General features: G+C 34.1%; 2 protein-coding genes and 2 long non-coding RNA genes across 8 annotated transcripts in view; 3 read left to right on the forward strand and 1 right to left on the reverse strand.

Annotated features, from left to right (window-relative positions):
• Positions 1-238: 238 nt before the first annotated feature.
• RpS3A (ribosomal protein S3A) lies at positions 239-1297 on the forward strand. 2 transcript variants are annotated; one of them, XM_089472835.1, is made up of 3 exons: positions 369-414; positions 480-630; positions 721-1297. In XM_089472835.1, the coding sequence occupies exons 1-3, from the start codon at positions 384-386 to the stop codon at positions 1184-1186; spliced, it is 648 nt and encodes a 215-aa protein (XP_089328961.1). In that variant the 5' UTR covers positions 369-383; the 3' UTR covers positions 1187-1297. The 2 variants fall into 2 exon arrangements, with proteins under 2 accessions (XP_017869256.1, XP_089328961.1); XM_018013767.2 differs by having other exon boundaries at positions 239-630.
• An 859-nt stretch (positions 1298-2156) lies between these two features.
• Positions 2157-3941, forward strand: LOC149268321 (uncharacterized). The gene is made up of 4 exons (XR_016270797.1): positions 2157-2847; positions 3058-3095; positions 3289-3344; positions 3555-3941. It is a non-coding gene; the product is annotated as an uncharacterized LOC149268321 (long non-coding RNA).
• Positions 3942-4581: 640 nt separating this feature from the next.
• pan (transcription factor pangolin) overlaps positions 4582-18274 on the forward strand; it is a 60485-nt gene continuing 46792 nt past the window's right edge. For 2 of the 4 annotated variants that reach the window (XM_089472807.1, XM_089472808.1), the window contains exons 1-4: positions 4583-5301; positions 7831-8200; positions 8298-8346; positions 16361-16458. In XM_089472807.1, the coding sequence (XP_089328933.1) occupies positions 8036-8200; positions 8298-8346; positions 16361-16458 (312 nt within the window). In that variant the 5' untranslated portion in view covers positions 4583-5301; positions 7831-8035. Of the gene's footprint in view, positions 5302-7830; positions 8201-8297; positions 8347-9856; positions 10100-10160; positions 10383-16360; positions 16459-18274 lie in introns of those variants that run through there. The other 2 variants (XM_089472815.1, XM_089472811.1) reach the window with 2 other exon arrangements.
• Positions 13960-18274, reverse strand: part of LOC149268322 (uncharacterized) — a 40093-nt gene continuing 35778 nt past the window's right edge. Inside the window, exon 3 of the long non-coding RNA XR_016270803.1 lies at positions 13960-14816. This is a non-coding gene — a long non-coding RNA (uncharacterized LOC149268322). The remainder of the gene's footprint in view (positions 14817-18274) is intronic.

Genomic DNA, 18274 nt, shown 5'->3' on the forward strand with positions numbered 1-18274 from the left:
ATTTATAATTTTTACATCTTAACTGTTATTTTCCACAATATATTTATATACATTGATTTTGACGAATTAAATTTAAACATATAAAATACTATTTTCAGTTTCATTTTAGCACTAACCATGTTCTATGGTTAGTGATTTCAGTTAGTTATCCAAAAGAATAATCGGATATCAGTTGTGTGCGAAGCAACTCTGAAGCATCTGTGTGGGATTTAACAACACTATTCTCGGTTTCCTTTCTTTTGACAGTTTACTCAACGTGGCTCAACCTTTTCCGGTTTAGAAGTTTACCATGGCGGTCGGCAAAAATAAGGGTCTCTCGAAAGGCGGCAAAAAAGGTGGTAAAAAGAAGGTAGTTGATCCATTTTCGCGCAAAGATTGGTACGATGTCAAAGCGCCAAACATGTTTCAAACCAGGCAGATTGGCAAAACCCTCGTGAACCGTACGCAGGGCCAACGCATTGCCTCCGACTACCTTAAAGGTCGTGTGTTTGAAGTTTCGCTTGCAGACTTGCAAAAAGACATTGACCCCGAGCGTTCATTCCGTAAATTTCGTCTGATCGCCGAAGATGTGCAGGATCGCAATGTGCTCTGCAATTTCCATGGTATGGACTTGACAACAGACAAGTACAGGTATGACAGACGAATAAATACATATGTATTTATATATATATATATACATATACATTTGTATATTCAAATGTTTCACTGAAAAAACCATAGATCAATGGTAAAGAAATGGCAGACTCTCATCGAGGCCATTGTGGAGGCAAAGACCGTAGACGGATACTTGCTTCGTGTGTTCTGCATTGGATTCACATTCAAGGATCAGCAGTCGCAGCGCAAGACCTGCTATGCCCAGCAGTCGCAGGTGCGTAAGATTCGGGCCCGCATGACCGACATCATTACCAATGAAGTGAGCGGCGCCGATCTGAAGCAGCTGGTGAACAAACTGGCCTTGGACTCGATTGCTAAGGATATTGAGAAGAGCTGCCAGCGCATCTATCCACTACATGATGTCTACATTCGCAAGGTGAAGGTACTCAAGAAGCCTCGCTTCGATATATCCAAGCTTCTGGAGCTCCATGGTGATGGTGGTGGCAAGACAACCGAAGCTGTTGTTTCCGCTGAGGGCGCTGTCATTGATCGCCCCGAAGGCTATGAGCCTCCCGTACAAGAAGCTGTTTAAATTATTCGATTTGCGGGTCAGTGAGTGGACGCCTTCTGTGTGTGAATGACTTCAAGCTCGGGCATGTCTCACAATATAAACAACAAATAAATATACAAAAAGAAAAGTAAAGCTCTTCTACTCTTGCTACTTTGCTCGTGGATATTTCGTCTTGGGCGTAGGGAGCGGGGGTGGTTGGGAATTTGTAGGGAATAGGGTTTTTTTTTCTTTGCAGGAACTATACTCACTCAACCTCTACAGCTCTCAATAGGTGAGTAATATATTCGATTAAGCTCTTAAATATATTCAAAATGATGTATTTTATTTTTCGTCTCTGATCAAATTTTGATGGAAATTCTTAAAGCAACTGAATCCAGTAAAACAAATATAAACCGCATATTTACTATAAAATATTAACTATATTATACATTTTCAGGCCAATCAATAAGTTCGAACAGGATTTGAATATGGTAAGTTAACACACAATTATAATAAATTGATTGTATAGACACACAGCTGTGAAAAATGAAATAGAACCACTTCTACTGTTTTCGACTTTTTTGAGAACTTTTTGAAATATATAAAAACGTTAAATATTTTTGTGATTATTGTTATTTGTTGCAATCATTAATTGTTCTCAGCTTTTATAAAAAAAAATAAGTAGATCGATACACTGATAAATTCATCGCGGAGAACTTCTTAAACTTTGAATTTGCAAGTGGAGCTATTTTATTTTTCACGGCTGTGTGATATATATATATATATATATATATATATATATATATATATATATATATATATATATGATGATATAGTTTATTATTTGCTACTCTTGAAACATGTTCTTCATTGATAAAAACTTTCACCTTTGTAACTGAAATTTTGCTGTTTCAAGAAAAAAAAAATTTTTTTTCGACTGTTTCACCATGATCATTTTCCATTCCAGATATGGAAACAATGCAGAATTTACCAACAGGTTGCCATGGTGAGTCAAATAAAATGTTTGTAAACTATTTTTCTATTATCTCTGCTGATGATTTTCATTATTTGCTACTCTTGAAGAAATTTGATGAAACTACACCTTCGCAACTGAACATTTCACAAATTCGACTTTTGTATTTTTTATTCAGTTCGAAATTAATTCTTGTTTCCCAATCGTTTTCAGCTTATACACTTGAAAATGGGAAAGACCTAATGTTCAATAGGAGACTCAAAATAAAGGCTTTTGAATATATATTATGATATATGATGATTTATCTACGGATTCCCCATCATTTAAACCATAAATGAAATTTGAATTAACTGAAAAAATGCAATCAGAATGAAAGTCAGACAAAACGTATTATTTGAATATACTAAATTATGCTTGATATTAAAATATACTCTTTTACGCAGGTTACTGATTATCAATGTCCGTTCAGGATATCCACAAGGTGCGCATATAGTAAATTCTTAAGAAAGTATAGATCCTACTGTGATGACAAACTTACCCAGCTCGCTTCGATCTACCATGAAGAGAACTGTTCCAATCCAACGCAAAATACTAAACAGCTGATTTTATTTATTATTAGTAAACATTTACTATTAAGGCATTGTCTGATATCATAATTTTATTTATTTTTACAGTAAATCTGAGTCTGCGATGTGCAGTATGATTGAAGAAGGATACTTAATTGTCTAAGGTGCGTCAAAAGAAAAAATTAAGCTTTACTGACATCTCTTTGAAAAATACATTATGATATATGATGATTTATCTACGGATTCCCCATCATTTAAACCATAAATGAAATTTGAGTTAACTGAAAAAATGCAATCAGAATGAAAGTCAGACAAAACGTATTATTTGAATATACTAAATTATGCTTGATATTAAAATATACTCTTTTACGCAGGTTACTGATTATCAATGTCCGTTCAGGATATCCACAAGGTGCGCATATAGTAAATTCTTAAGAAAGTATAGATTCTACTGTGATGACAAACTTACCCAGCTCGCTTCGATCTACCATGAAGAGAACTGTTCCAATCCAACGCAAAATACTAAACAGCTGATTTTATTTATTATTAGTAAACATTTACTATTAAGGCATTGTCTGATATCATAATTTTATTTATTTTTACAGTAAATCTGAGTCTGCGATGTGCAGTATAATTGAAGAAGGATACTTAATTGTCTAAGGTGCGTCAAAAGAAAAAATTTAGCTTTACTGACATCTCTTTGAAAAATACATTATGATATATGATGATTTATCTACGGATTCCCCATCATTTAAACCATAAATGAAATTTGAGTTAACTGAAAAAATGCAATCAGAATGAAAGTCAGACAAAACGTATTATTTGAATATACTAAATTATGCTTGATATTAAAATATACTCTTTAACGCAGGTTTCTGGTTATCAATGTCCGTTCAGGATATCCACAAGGTGCGCATATAGTAAATTCTTAAAGTATAGATCCTACTGTGAAGACAAACTTACCCAGCTCGCTTCGATCTACCATGAAGAAGAACTGTTCCAATCCAAAGCAAAATACTAAACAGCTTTTAGTTATTAAATTAAGCATTAGTTATTGTGAAATTGAACTCATTAATTTTCGTCTATATATAACGTGAAGGCTGAGATCCATTTATATATATATAGCAGTGAATTAATGATGAACGATTTTATAAATTTGAATATAAATCATGTAAATCATTTATATTAAGATGGTAGAACTGATAAATTGAAATTTAGTATATATAGTAATATACGTGATCAGAACTATAATACCAAAGTTTCGTCTTTTTCTTATATTTAGATAATATCCCACTTATTTGAAGCACATGGGCGACTTTACGCAGTTCTCGATGGGATTTCTAAAATACGCATTATATATATTCTAAAAATATCTAAATTGTTGATATGTTAAAATACAAATTATTGATATATAAACCTTTAGTTGAATAAAGTTATTTTATCGTCATAAGTTTAAATCTAACTGTAAGTGGAGGTCTGGTCCTGCTTAAGTCAAATTTTGTTTCAAATATATCGGTATTATTCCAATTTATGTCAGCTGTTAATTTTTGGTGGAACAACCGGTGAGTCGGTCGACAGTAATACCACCAACCAGAGCACTGTTAAAAGACTCACTCAATCGTGGTTCTAGTCTAGTTCTGTGTTTAGTGGTAATACTAAACTATACTGTGTAAGAAAATATCGATGAAAAGTTTTTCAATACATTTTTATCGATAGCTAAAATTTCATGCAACAGCTGTTTATTTTTAACCAGCGTTGAAAACATGACAGTTGCTAGTTCTGTCTAACATTGCCCTTTTAAAAATATTTGATATGCACCAGCTGTTATACATTACATTTGCGCTGTTATGGTTAACATTGCCCTTTTAAAATTTCCCTTCAACGCTTACTGTTAACTATAGCATTCAGTTGCGTTACGGAAGCATCGAAGCTCTGTTAATTTTTAGTTTATGTTGCGCGAGGTTGATGAAAGCGGTTGTGTGATATTTTCAAGGGTTTTTAATTATTAATTTAGCGCATTTGAATTATAATTGAATCAAAAATAGTGGTCTTAGTGACAAATTGATTGTGAAATATATATTTTAATTTGAAAAAGTTCAGGCAAAAATTCTATAAATGAAGGATCGCACCGTCGCGTTGCGTGTCTGATTTTATGCTTAATAAAATCAAGCTACATGGCATATATATATAGAGGAATGCATATATATATATATACATGTATATATATGTTAATTAACAGATACTGATGCATACATGCATATGACTGTATCTGGCTGAGTATCTGTTCACATATGTGTAAAGTGTGGCTGGCTTTGGCTTCGCGATCGTCACCGTCTGCATTTGATTGTGTATTTTGCGTGCGCGCGCGTGTGTGCGTATGTGTAAATGTATGCGTTGTGTAGCGGCAAATGCGTGTGACCACTGAAAGTTAACATGCATAAAAGTTATATTAACGCTAAAAAGCTACATTTTATAGTTCTTGTATCAAAATTCAGTATGCATTGCTTAAATGTGTAGGCAATATTATCCTTAAATGATTACAATCCACGAATATACATGTATACTCTTGTATTTGAATGCCCACACATGCACGATTATATCGGAGTGCACACATGTATGTAAGTATATACAAATAATAGAAAAAAAGATACAAATACACAAGCATCAAATGATTGCGAAAATTGATTAATGTATATTGCAAACTATAAGGTTCTTGTGCCAAAGTTAAAGCATCCAACTTCAATACAAATATTAACAATTTAAATAAATTAAAAACAAAAAGACTTGCTGGCAAAATAAGTGCGTATGCCTGTTATACCGACGGCAAATTACAAATATACATTCTTTGGCCGACTTCATGCAAGCTTCTGTTTTTACGCGAAGTATTCATAAACAATTTAACGAAGAGTGGATACAACCGCTTTGTATTATATACACATGCACATGCACATAGAAATAAATATACAGGCATGCATAGAAATGTGCTCACACTCGTAGTTAATTTTTTTAAACGTAAATTCTTCGAATTCGAATACACGCACATGTACAAATATTAAATGACGCACACACAGTTGTTCATACATACACACATACACTGATCGTTGTTTGTTTATGTGTGTATTCGTTTATTTGCTGAAAATACGAAACATTTTCATATTCTCTTCTTTTTGTTTTGTTGCGTTCGTTTTTTCTACCTGTTGAAATCCTACAATCACGTCTCTAAATAGAAACTCGTATCATTAGTTTCATGCCACCGCTGTTGTTGGTTGTTGTCGTCGTGGTTTTGGGTTCGCTTGTTACCTTGAACTAATAGTTAGCCTTATTCCCTGCTGAGAGTGTACACATACACATACACGAACGCTATAGCAAACTGTTGCCTGATTTCTATATATTTGTACGTAAATATGTTTGTAAGCATGGTGTGTATGCGATGCGAGGTTCCAACTTCACATGGCCCTACGAATATACAGCAACACACCTCTCTCTCCCTCTCTCTCTCTCTCTCTCGCTCTATGGAACGCTACGATATGCTTGCACGTGTATGTGTTTAAATATCTACAAATGTATGTATGTGTGGCTGTTTGTTCGTATTCCATTGGGTTGCCTTTTGCATGTGTTTTCGTCTCTTCGGAAGACACTGAAGCACTAGCACTAACTGTTCTAGGAAGAGACCGTCGTCGATCGCCAGGTCGGTTTGTCTACCATAAGACTGTTAATTTTACTTTTAACGAGAGTTATTAGACGTGGGACTTATGTATGCATAGATCGCCTACCTGCCGCTGACGCAGATCTTTCATATTTGGAAAAGTGCTGACTATTAGATACCCTATGTTGGTTAATACGCATTTGCATTTATATCACGATGTCTTACTTTTACTAATCGGCATTAACTTTAGGCGGAGGTACGTACTCTGACCCCGAGCGACCTGCGATTTTCGAGTACAGATAATGTCAAGAGATTTTCATAAGATCATGCCATACAATTCTAAGCAACATTTTCACAAGCAATTACGTTTGAATTAAATATTTGATCCTAATTCCTCGCGATCAGATCTAAACTTACTCTCTTGTGTTCCTCCACTATTCCACTCCACTCCAACATTTTCAGCAGAATGAAAATCCAAATGTCAATTGCCCAACTCTGTATATGTATGTGATTTAATAAATTAATCGCAAGTTTTCGTTATGTTTCTAGGCTATTGAACGGGTCACACGATTATATCTATTGAATTCAAGGGCAAACAATATTAAACTATTTTTTTGTGTTGGCTATACTTGAACTGAAATTTAATTAAGAATATTCCAAAAGTTCGATTAAAAATATATCTATTATAAATATATAAACTAAATAATAAATGTCGGCTCTATCGTTAAAATGTTTTCGATATGATAAGCTTGAATATCTGGATTTCGATTATTATTATTATTAATCCTTTATTTTTACATATTACCCAAACAAAAACCAAATTGAATTCAACTAAGTCTTGTTATTGGTAATTATAAAAATTTTATAGACATGCAAAAATAAAAGTTCAAAAATATCCAAAGTGCCAGGGCGAGGGCAAGAGGGAGCTGTGATTTAATCAAACCGAGAAAATTGATCATTAAATATTTAAGGTAGAATACATACTTGTTGCAAAAAAAAACTACTACCTCATCAACGCTGCTTTTCACAATAGAATTCTTCACTTGCCTCGACAAAAACTTCTTCAAGTTTGCATTTTGAGTCGCATTTTGTCAAAATGACGAATTTTTTGATCGAAGTAGCATAAAACCGGGACAATTTCGTGTCAGGTCGGGACACCGGGACATTACGTACAAAAGCGGGACATGTCCCCGAATTCCGAGACGGATGGCAACCCTATACTACATAGACACCCTTTTTACGACTTTCTTGTCCTGATTGAAACTCAAATTAGCCGAAAATACCTACATATATACCAAAGTATATAATTATATCGTATCTGTTGACTTCCCACTGGTTTGGTGAAGAAAATATTATTCAATGCTATGCCTATAAATTGGAATGTGTTAATATTTGAATAAATTGAATTTAGTTCAAAATTATAGAATACTTGATGTTTTCCTTTTGAAATCAGTTCAGATCAATTGTGAAGTTTGATTATTAATAAATATCATATTTACAGATTGTAATTGGAACCAAAATGGACGACGCTTTTTACGCAATGCCTTCGAAGAAAACGTGAGATTGCACTTGGAGTACAGAAAATGGAGGACAAATCTTGCTATCCCTGTAACCAATTAAGATCATCTGGACTGATTTATCATGCCCTTTATCAGAATCGTGGCGATATTTAAAAATAAAATTTAGAAATCCGGAAGATATAAACCATGCCGCATACACATACGCGTCATGGCTCATCCGGTGATGATTTAGGCAGCACGGATGAAGTTAAGATATTTAAGGATGAAGGTGATCGCGAAGATGAGAAAATATCATCCGAGAACCTTTTAGTCGAAGAAAAGTCAAGTTTAATTGATTTAACAGAGAGTGAGGTATGATTTTGTCTCTATTTGACTAAATTAATAAGATATTTGAAGTGTAATATAAATTTTTGTAAATAAGCTCTAACCAATTCTATTATTCTCATAGGAAAAGGGCAGCAAGACGGTGACGCGGCCGGATCACAGTCCCGTATTTAGTGAGTATTTTAATATAGTGCCAAAATTGTATAGTCTAATACATCGTCGCATTGAAATGATCGTATGTTGATTTTTTACGAAATTGAGATTTTAATGCAGAACGGTTAGAATACGTAAAAAAGCTTCTGTAAAATTCAATTTGTCGACATGCGATCATTTCGCGGGAATGCGACGACATATTGCCTTGTTTGTATCTATAGTTAAGAATATCAAAATATAGTTAAGAATATCAGAAGAACTAATAGGCATACAGATGAATTGTCAATCACGTGGTATCTGACCATCCGACTAAAGCATTCTTACATTTTCCTGCATACACAAAAAAAAACCACACACACACACACACACACACACACACACATAAATATATATTTATATATACATAAATATATACATATGTATACATGTATGTATACGTGAGTTCATATAGCTATGTGTCGTTAAGAACGTATTTATATATGTTTGAAGGTATGTTTATTTGTAAATGTGTGCGGTTTATGTATGTGTGTGTCATGCACTGTTTTTATAAACAAACTAAATAAGACGGCAAAAAACATGTGCTTACAGTTGACGGCGAAGCCGATGTTGGTGTGCGGGGCGGGATAAATAACCGGCTGCTGATGTTGCTGCCGACGTCGGAGCCGCTGTCGTCGTCGGGGACTGTAACTTTAGCATCCGTTCGATGGTGCTAACAAGGTGATGCAGATCGGCTCGTCGACACGCTACTTCATTTCTTGTTTTTATTTTTTTTTTTTTTGTAATTTTATTTTTCTCTTTTTTTCTGTTGCTATATATTTTTGCTTTCTTTATATTTATATATCTGTGCTCGCAATCATTCTACCTAAGCCGCAGATAGCCCAAAGAAAGCAAAAAAACACGTTTTTTTACGGTTGACATTTTTGTAATAGGTTTTAACATAAAAACATTTAACTGTTTAATTAAAAGAAAACGGTTTTATAAAATTATTTAATTAACATAGTATAGAATCATGGCAGTTTGTCTCTCTCTCTCTCTCACTCTCTCTCTCACTCTCTCTCTCTCTCTCTCTCTCTTTGTCTTAGCAGCATTTGTGTGGCTACTACGCACACAAGTAAGGGTACTGATCATTGATAAATACATGCACATATGTATACGTTTGACGTTTATATATATGTATGTACTTATGTGTATTTAACAGAGTTTCTAGTACTTTTAATATGTTTTTGTAAAGTTTTAGGGGATGGGGGGGCTAGGTAACAAAATTAAATATGATATAAAATGTATATGGCTCGAGTTGACAAATTTGTACATAATTTCTAGAGGTATTCGATAAGATTTTTAATCGATAATTTGATTTTTGATTTTCTAGCTCTAATACTCCAGAAAATTGCTAATATACATATATGCTATATGTATATATAATGCTTACGTTTTAAAAATGTGATCATTACAGGGTATTTTTCGGTGTACAACGCTCCTTAAGACACTTAACAATTGTTTTTAGATCATCGATAGAGGACGTTATCAGCAGTGTTGCCAACTTTGTTGAGCAAAAAAAGCTGTTTTTAATGGGAAGATACTTAAAAAAAAAAAAACTGAAATTTTGTGAAAAAAAAATCGGACAAAAAAGCTGATGGTTTTTGCTTTGATTTGCTTAATATTTAAATATATTTAATATGATATTTAAATATTTAAATGGAAATTTCCCGCAATTGGATTTTCAAAAAAGCCTGATTTGGCGGAAAAAAGCTGATTTGGCAACACTGGTTATCAGTAACTATCTACATTTCAAGCTTCTAGTCAGATCCGATTTGACACGTATTCAAAATTTCAGCTTTCTCCGGAAAATCATAGGATATACATATACACACGCTCGCACACACACGCGCAGGCACCCAAGCGCACCCACACAGGCAAACGCACGCACGCATAAACACGCCTTGGCTGCAGTGGTGACTTACTATGGGAACTTAATTGTTTGATAACTTTTCTTGTCGATGGACGATCTTCATGAAACTTTCAGATTATGATTATGGGGATTCAGATTATGATAAAGGTGAGGGTGAGGGGGTGAATGGGGTAGGGGGTAAATTTTAACAAAAATCGAAATGGAATTATGTAAATCATCTACATAAATATATATTTAAAATTTGGACACTACCTTTAAAGATGTAGGAGATATAATTTAAAAAATGATTTTCGATAAGGGTTTTATCAATAAACTCGATATTCGCGCTATATATATGTATGGACATTTAAAAAAATTTGTAGGTCCCTAGCTCTTATATCTTCTGAAATCGACGCGTTCATACATACGGGTAAACGGAAAGACAGACGGACGGGGCCAAATCGACTCAGCTCGCCGCCCTGATGGATACAAGGATAAAAATGTATGCAGATGTTGTTCCGTCGTTCCGCCAGTCCGTTTATATGAGCGAGACTTTTTAATGCGATGTTCTGAAAGTTGGTCCATCTATAAGAGGACTTATTCAATAAACAACATAATACAGGAAATCAGCACGCAGTCAGCAGAGCTTGTGTGTGAATTCATGAGTATGTGTGTACATACATACAATATGTATGTAAGTTTGCAGGGTAACGGTACCTACATAGTAGTCGATCAGTATCGACTAGATTACTCTTGTGGGAAATTGATAAAATTAAGAAAATATCATTTGAAAATTAAATTTAAAAATACAATAAATACCTTGCACAATGTACACATACATACATATGTATGTACATACATACATGTATGTATGTATATAAAATAAAGATAATTATTTATCCATATACATATGTACATACATATGCCTCTGTTCATTTACATGCACGCACACATAAATGTACATTTGAATATTATATAATATGTAAACATACATACAACATGTACGTTCATGCATATCTGTATGTATGTACACAAGTATGTGGATATGTATGGATTTAGGTATACATATGTGTACCAGTGTTAGCAACAATATCTGCATACAGACATACATACATACATTAATATGTATGTACATACAATATATGTATATACACACATAGACACATATGTACATATACGAAAGACGATGGGCGTCGTGCTAAACATAACTTGTTAACAATAACATTTCCGTCTGCGTTTACGTCGCCGTTTTAAAAGCCCATAACAGAACAGTTAACGAGCTTTTTACCTTTACTTCGCCATTGAAGGAGATTCTGCGGAACACTGTTCGTTCATGCTGACCGTTAAAAAACAAAAAGAGAGAGATAACGAGTCGTAATCAGCGACGGGCCTCGGCGATCGCAGCTTGGGCTGGACTGCTGGGACTGGAGTATGAAAAAGGAACGACGTACATTGACAATTCTGCATACATATACATACATATGTTGTGTACAAATGTGTGTATGTGTATGTGTCATGCATACAGACACGTTTGTATGCATGCATGGATGTACGTACCTGCATGGACATGCGTGTATGCCTAGTTGTTTCAGAGTCTGGTAGGATTTCAAAGTTTTAAAAAATTACATCATGTTTTTCAATTTGTTGTCTTACAAAAATAACTTCAAAAAAATTAAAAAACTAATAACATAGGTTTAAATAACAATAACAACATAAAAGATATTCAAATTCAACTGACACGAAAGTGTTTGCACAAAAATAAAGTATTCAAAATAAAGCACTATTAACTATATTAAGTATCAAAATTAGTATTAAGTATGACCCCCATTGGCTTCAATGACCGCTTCCAACCGTCTACTCATGGAATTGATTAGTTTTTGGACATATTCCACCGGTGTCTTCTCCCATTCCTCTTTTGTGTTAGTTGAATTTGAATATCTTTTTTGTTGTAATTCTTAATTAAGCCTTATATTCCTTTGGCATGGCGAAATTTGTAGCCAAAAAAATCCCACTTATTGTGATCACAGTTTGTATAAAGTAGTGGTGGTGATATTGGCGAATATCGATATAAACGTATGATAAAGCTGCCACTCTTTGACACATTTGGTATATTTTTACCAAACTTCTTCACAAGCTTATCGAAAATGGAAGATTTTAATACCAAACTTTTTTTACAAGTGGCAACCGCGCTGCTACATTTTTTCATTGGTGGCAGTTTAAAAAAAAGCGAAAAAAAGCCAGAATTCCCGCTTCCCGCAATTCCCAAATATTTTGCAATTGGTCTTCTGAAAAAGCCAGATTTGACGGGGAAAAAGCTAAATTGGCAGCAGTGGTTAATAGTTTTTTAATTTTTTAAAAATTATTTTTGTAGGACAACAAATTAAAAAACATAATGTAATTTTTTTTTTAATTTGAAATATCACATTTAGTAGTTTTTTTTTATGCCAAAGAACAAAAATGCTTTTTTTTTCCCATGTGAAAACACGTTTGTCTCAAACTCTATTTGTTTGTTTATTTTGAAATAATACGTTAATGTGTGTAAAAAAAAAAAAAAATTAAATAAAAATTAAATAAAATAAAAAATACAAAAAAAATAAACGGAATCACAGCATTTAAGGTAAAAGAAACTAAATTCGTCAATTTTTCGTACGTATGCAAATGAAAAGAAAATTTGTGGACATTACACTAATGTAATGTGCGTCGATCAGCTTGGACAAAATAGAGACGTGTGTATGCTGTGCACATGCATTATAAAGAAGCGCGAGTGTTCATGCATTACATGTATAAATATACATATGTGACTCAGTGCCGCCAGAATTTTGAGGGCAAGAATTGCTAGAATAAAACAAGTAAGAAAGCTCTAGTCGAGACTGCTCGACTACGAGATCCCCTGAACCCTTGGAGCAATAGATATTTCAATAATTTTTCGCGACTTTTAGCTTACACAAGAAACACGCACACACACACAAACACATACACACACAAGCACCCACGCATAAACACGCATGGGCTGCAGTGTGCGCTTACTATGAGAACTTAATTGTTTAATAACTTTTTTTGTGGACGTACGATCTTCATGAAACTTTCAGATTATGATTATAACATGAATATGCATGTAATTGCCAAAGCACAAGTCTCTAGTATTTGAAATACGCGTTTTACAAAGTGAGGGTGAGGGGGTGAATTTAGAGGTGGGGGGTAAATTTTAACAAAAACCGAAATTGTATAAATTGCATATAAGCATATATAAAAAGTTTGGAGACTCTAGCAATAAAGGTGTAGAAGATATAATTTTATAACTGGTTTTCGATAAGGTTTTTTATCGATAAAAAAAGATCGGGATGAGATCGATTTTTAATGATAAACTTGATATGCGCGCTGTAATTACGGACATTTTAAAAGAAATTTGAAGTCTCTAGCTCTTATATCTTCTGAAATCGACGCGTTCATACATACGGACAGACGGACAGACGGACAGACAGACGGACAGGGCCAAATCAACTCAGCTCGTCACCCTGATCAAGAATATATATACTTTGTGGGGTCTGCCACGCCTCCTTCTCCCTGTTACATACATTTCAACAAAACCATTATACCCTGATTTCCCATTGAAAATGGGTTCAGGGTATAAAAAGTTGCTAAAATTGATAAAAGCTCTATTAAAATTGCTAAAAGAAATTGCCAAATTTTATTATCACTTTCATTTATTATTAAATCTTTGAATGATATTTAAAATGTTGTCCAATTATTCTAATACATTTTCTTCGTCATTAATAGCGTATTTTTCGCTGTCGCTTATTTTTGCCAAACCAGTTTTTGGCAATTATGGCAGCATTAATCATGCCTTTGTAATCCATATCTGTAAGATTTTTCTAAGTTTGTATAAAGAGTTTTTATTAAAAATGTTTATAGAAACTAATCTTATGTTTAAAATAGCATTGAGTGTTTTTAGCAGCCTCATGCTCCTCCGTCTGGTTGCATTTTGCAAATTGCTAAAAGTGACAAATTTTAATTATAATCAATTTGTTTGAAAATAGCTATAATTGTGGCTAAAATTGCTAAATCTAGCAACTTAATGGCTAAAATAGCAGCACTCACACATTGTGACTGTGTATGCATACACACACCCATATGTATAGATACGTACGTACATACATACAATCAAATCTGTATCCCTTTTGTCGTTGCTGCTGCTGAGTGCATGCCCGCCTGTATGCATGTGTAAGTGCGTATACATATGCACTCGTAGGCAATACAAACACGGTCTGTTGTATTTGTGTATCCTTGGAAATTAATGAGTTTTCGTAGAATCGACGACGGTCGTATTCAGCTGCTGCAGCCGCTGCCACTGCCAACGTCGCTGCTGCAGTCGAAATTGTTAGTGTCTGCTGATGTCTTGAAGTTCTTGTTTGATTGTTGTTGTTGGCAGACGCTTGTTGTCTCGAGAACGCGTGGATTATTTTGTTACCCATTACTTTTCGTACCTTCTTTGGCTGCTGTTTCTGGACTTCGGTCCAGAGGCCGAGGCAGACCTCTGCTTCTGCCGCTGCAACTGCTGCTTGCGTTGGCTAATTCCCAGCCCGTGCTTACGGCTTCCTTCTCCTAAAAATGTTGATTTAAGATATACATATCATATACATATATGTACATATATATATACATATACATATACATATACATATACATATACATATACATATACATATACATATACATATACATATACATATACATATACATATACATATACATATACATATACATATACATATACATATACATATACATATACATATACATATACATATACATATACATATACATATACATATACATATACATATACATATACATATACATATACATATACATATACATACCATTTACATATACATATACTCGTGTATATCTTCGATTTAGTATAAAAAGCTACGGACATATCTACGCCCACAGAGGCGCGGCAAACATATATATCCTACAGTTTAAAAGACCCCCTTTATCGATAACACAAAACTAATTGTTACGCCTCTTTAGTGGCGTGGCATATCGAAAAATAACCAGTACATTTTTAATCGGGAAATCTGGAAAATCTGCATTTAGCTACTGAGGACTCTTATTTACCTTATGAAAACTCTGCAGTTGTTACTTGTTTTTCTAACACGCTGTGAATTATTTAATTATTCTTCTTAGATGATCGACACATATTTGTTTACAGCCTGAACCCATTTTCAATAGGAAATCAGGGTATAATGGCTTTGTTGAAATGTATGTAACAGGCAGAAGGGGGCGTGGCAGACAAAATATATATATTCTTGATCAGGGCGACGAGCTGAGTTGATATAGCTCTGTCCGTCTGTCCGTTTGTCCGTGGGAGCAAAAGGATCTCAAGAGCTAGAGAGCTGAAATTTGGCATGCATACTCGTGTATACCATGTATGCATTTCGAGTACTAGAGACTTGTGCTTTGGAATGTACACACATTTTAACCATATGATTACGCTCTGAAAGTTTAATTAAGTATGTTTACAAAAGAAATTATTCAACAAATAAATTATCAGGGTATAATGGTTTTGCTGAACTGTATGTAACAGGCAGAAGGAGGCGTGGCAGACCCCACAAAGTATATATATTCTTCAGCAGAGCGACAAGCTGAGTTAGCCGGAGACTAGCTCTTATATCTTGTGAGATATCGGCGTTGTAATTATAACAGAAATCGAAATTTTATAATATACATATGAATCTACATTTAAAATTGCGAGATTCTAGCTATAAAGGTGTAGGAGATATAATTTAATAAGGTTTTTAATCGATAACAAAACAATGTTATCGATTTTTGGATAAACGGTGCGTAATACACGAACCTAGGAAAAAATGATTTGAAGTCTGTAACTCTCATATCTTCTGAGATCGACGCGTTCAAAGATACTAACGGACGGACAGACAGACGGACATGGCCAAATCGACTTAGCTCGTCACCCTGATCAAGATTATATATACTTTGTGGGGTCTCCCACGCTTTCTTCTACCTCTTACATACTTTCAACAATTTTATTATACCCTGATTTCCCGTTTTCAATGAGTTCAGGGTATAAAAGGAAATGCTGAGCCTATTGGGAAAATTATAAATTTGGTTTTGTTTTTCTTCAGATAAACTTGAACCTCATACCCCGACTTTTAATATGGGATATTTGGTGTCTCCCTACTCGTATGCTAATGGTACGCCAGGCGGTCTGCCCGTGACTATGGTAAGTTTTACTCTCTTCTTCTTACATTTCAATGTTTTACAATATCCTTTTCCAGATGGGAAATATTGTGAACATGTCATATGATACATTATATAAGATTGAAAATGAAAATCGTATCAAAACGACAGCTCTCAGAAAATCTCCGAAAGGATATATATATATATATATATATATATTGTATAACACTAACTCCTTTCGGAGATACATATATAGTATATCTAAAGCATTAAAAACTAGTTGTATCTATACATACATCAGCGACAATATTGGCCTAAATACAAGCAGACAACCACACATACGGGCCATGTACGAATGCAATATATTCCTTTCATTTCGTAGACCAATAAAATTTGACGATAACTATTGATGGGATAATAATTAAGACCAGAAGTATTGTTGTTTATCAGTTGTCCAATACACTTAGATAAAGTATGTTTTATGCCTATCTTTAGTTATTCAATTTGCAAAACTTCAGTCATATTCAGGGTATATTCTTTTTGAACGCACTTCTTGAAGAAATGTATTTGTCTTACAACTGTACTTTTTCCCTTTGTCTAAGCCCTGGGTCCCAGTGCAGAATTCCAGACTGCTTTCAGTGTTTGCATGCTTAAAAACGTAAATCGTAAAGAAGACCTATAAGAGGATTAGGTAAATGCTTTCATTTTTTTATGCACACATCTTTGATAAGTTATTGTGCGTCAATATAGGCATTCAATTTGATTGATAAAAGAATTCAGGAATATCATCCATTATAATCAAGCTGATTTTATCAAATATTTTTATATAATTATAGCCTCAAACCTTGAAAATGGTAAATCAGGGTATATTAGGTTTGTAGAAATGTATGTAACAAATAGAGGCAGGCCTGAAAGACCCCGTAAAGTAATTAAAGTATATATTCCTTATCTGGTTGGTAAGCAAAGCCTGTCTGTCCAGAGCCAGGTCAACCTTCCAAATATTATCGAGATAAGGAACAATAGTAGTGCTACCTAATCATAAGAATACTCCACGCAGGAGGCCATACGTAACTTTAATAAATCGAAGGAAATGTCTGCAATTTGCTAAGTTGAATGTGGATAATTCAGTTGACTTTTCTCAGATGAGTTAAAGGATCATATTTTTGCTGTGGCGGATACCAAAGTGTGTGGAGAAGAGCAAGAGAACTATTAGTCCTACAAAAGTAGGTAAAGGATACTTTTATTATCAGGGTTTGCCTAGGTAGAGCGTACGTTAGAAGCTTTCAAAACATTCCCATATAAAATATAATAGGCCAAAAATGTTGATTTAATATTCGGCTTTTTATACAAAAAATGACCAATTATCATATCTATGTAGAGAATCTCGGTTCCAAGATGTACCAGGTATAACCGGTTAGTTATCGGGTTTTTACATTTGAACGAAACTATTTTAATCTGCTCTCTCATTTTCAATGGTTGAGTTCACTTCCGAATCGGTTGCGAACGATTGTCTATTACCCTGGAATTGCCAAAGAATGCATAAAATGCGAATATTTAATAAACACACGCCTCTTGATAATTATATACTTTTATAAAGAATGAAATAATTTGTATGGTATCGTGGGTTCCTCTTTTAAAAAAGCGGAACACGGCTTTTAAAGGCGGAACGGCTTATCATCACGATAAAAAACAATGTTAAGGGATGACAATAGGTTAGGGAGATTCAAATAAAATTCTAGCCCGTCACAATGTATTGTAGGAAAGCGATAATTATCTACATGTCAGGTTCATCTAATAGGTTATTAGGGGAGGTTTGTCATGCACCCGCTAAGATATATCTGCTCGTCCCAACATTTTAT

Source organism: Drosophila arizonae, chromosome 6 (genome assembly GCF_054131065.1).
Source record: "Drosophila arizonae isolate 15081-1271.41 chromosome 6, UAZ_ARI_1.0, whole genome shotgun sequence".
Lineage (NCBI taxonomy): Eukaryota > Metazoa > Arthropoda > Insecta > Diptera > Drosophilidae > Drosophila > Drosophila arizonae.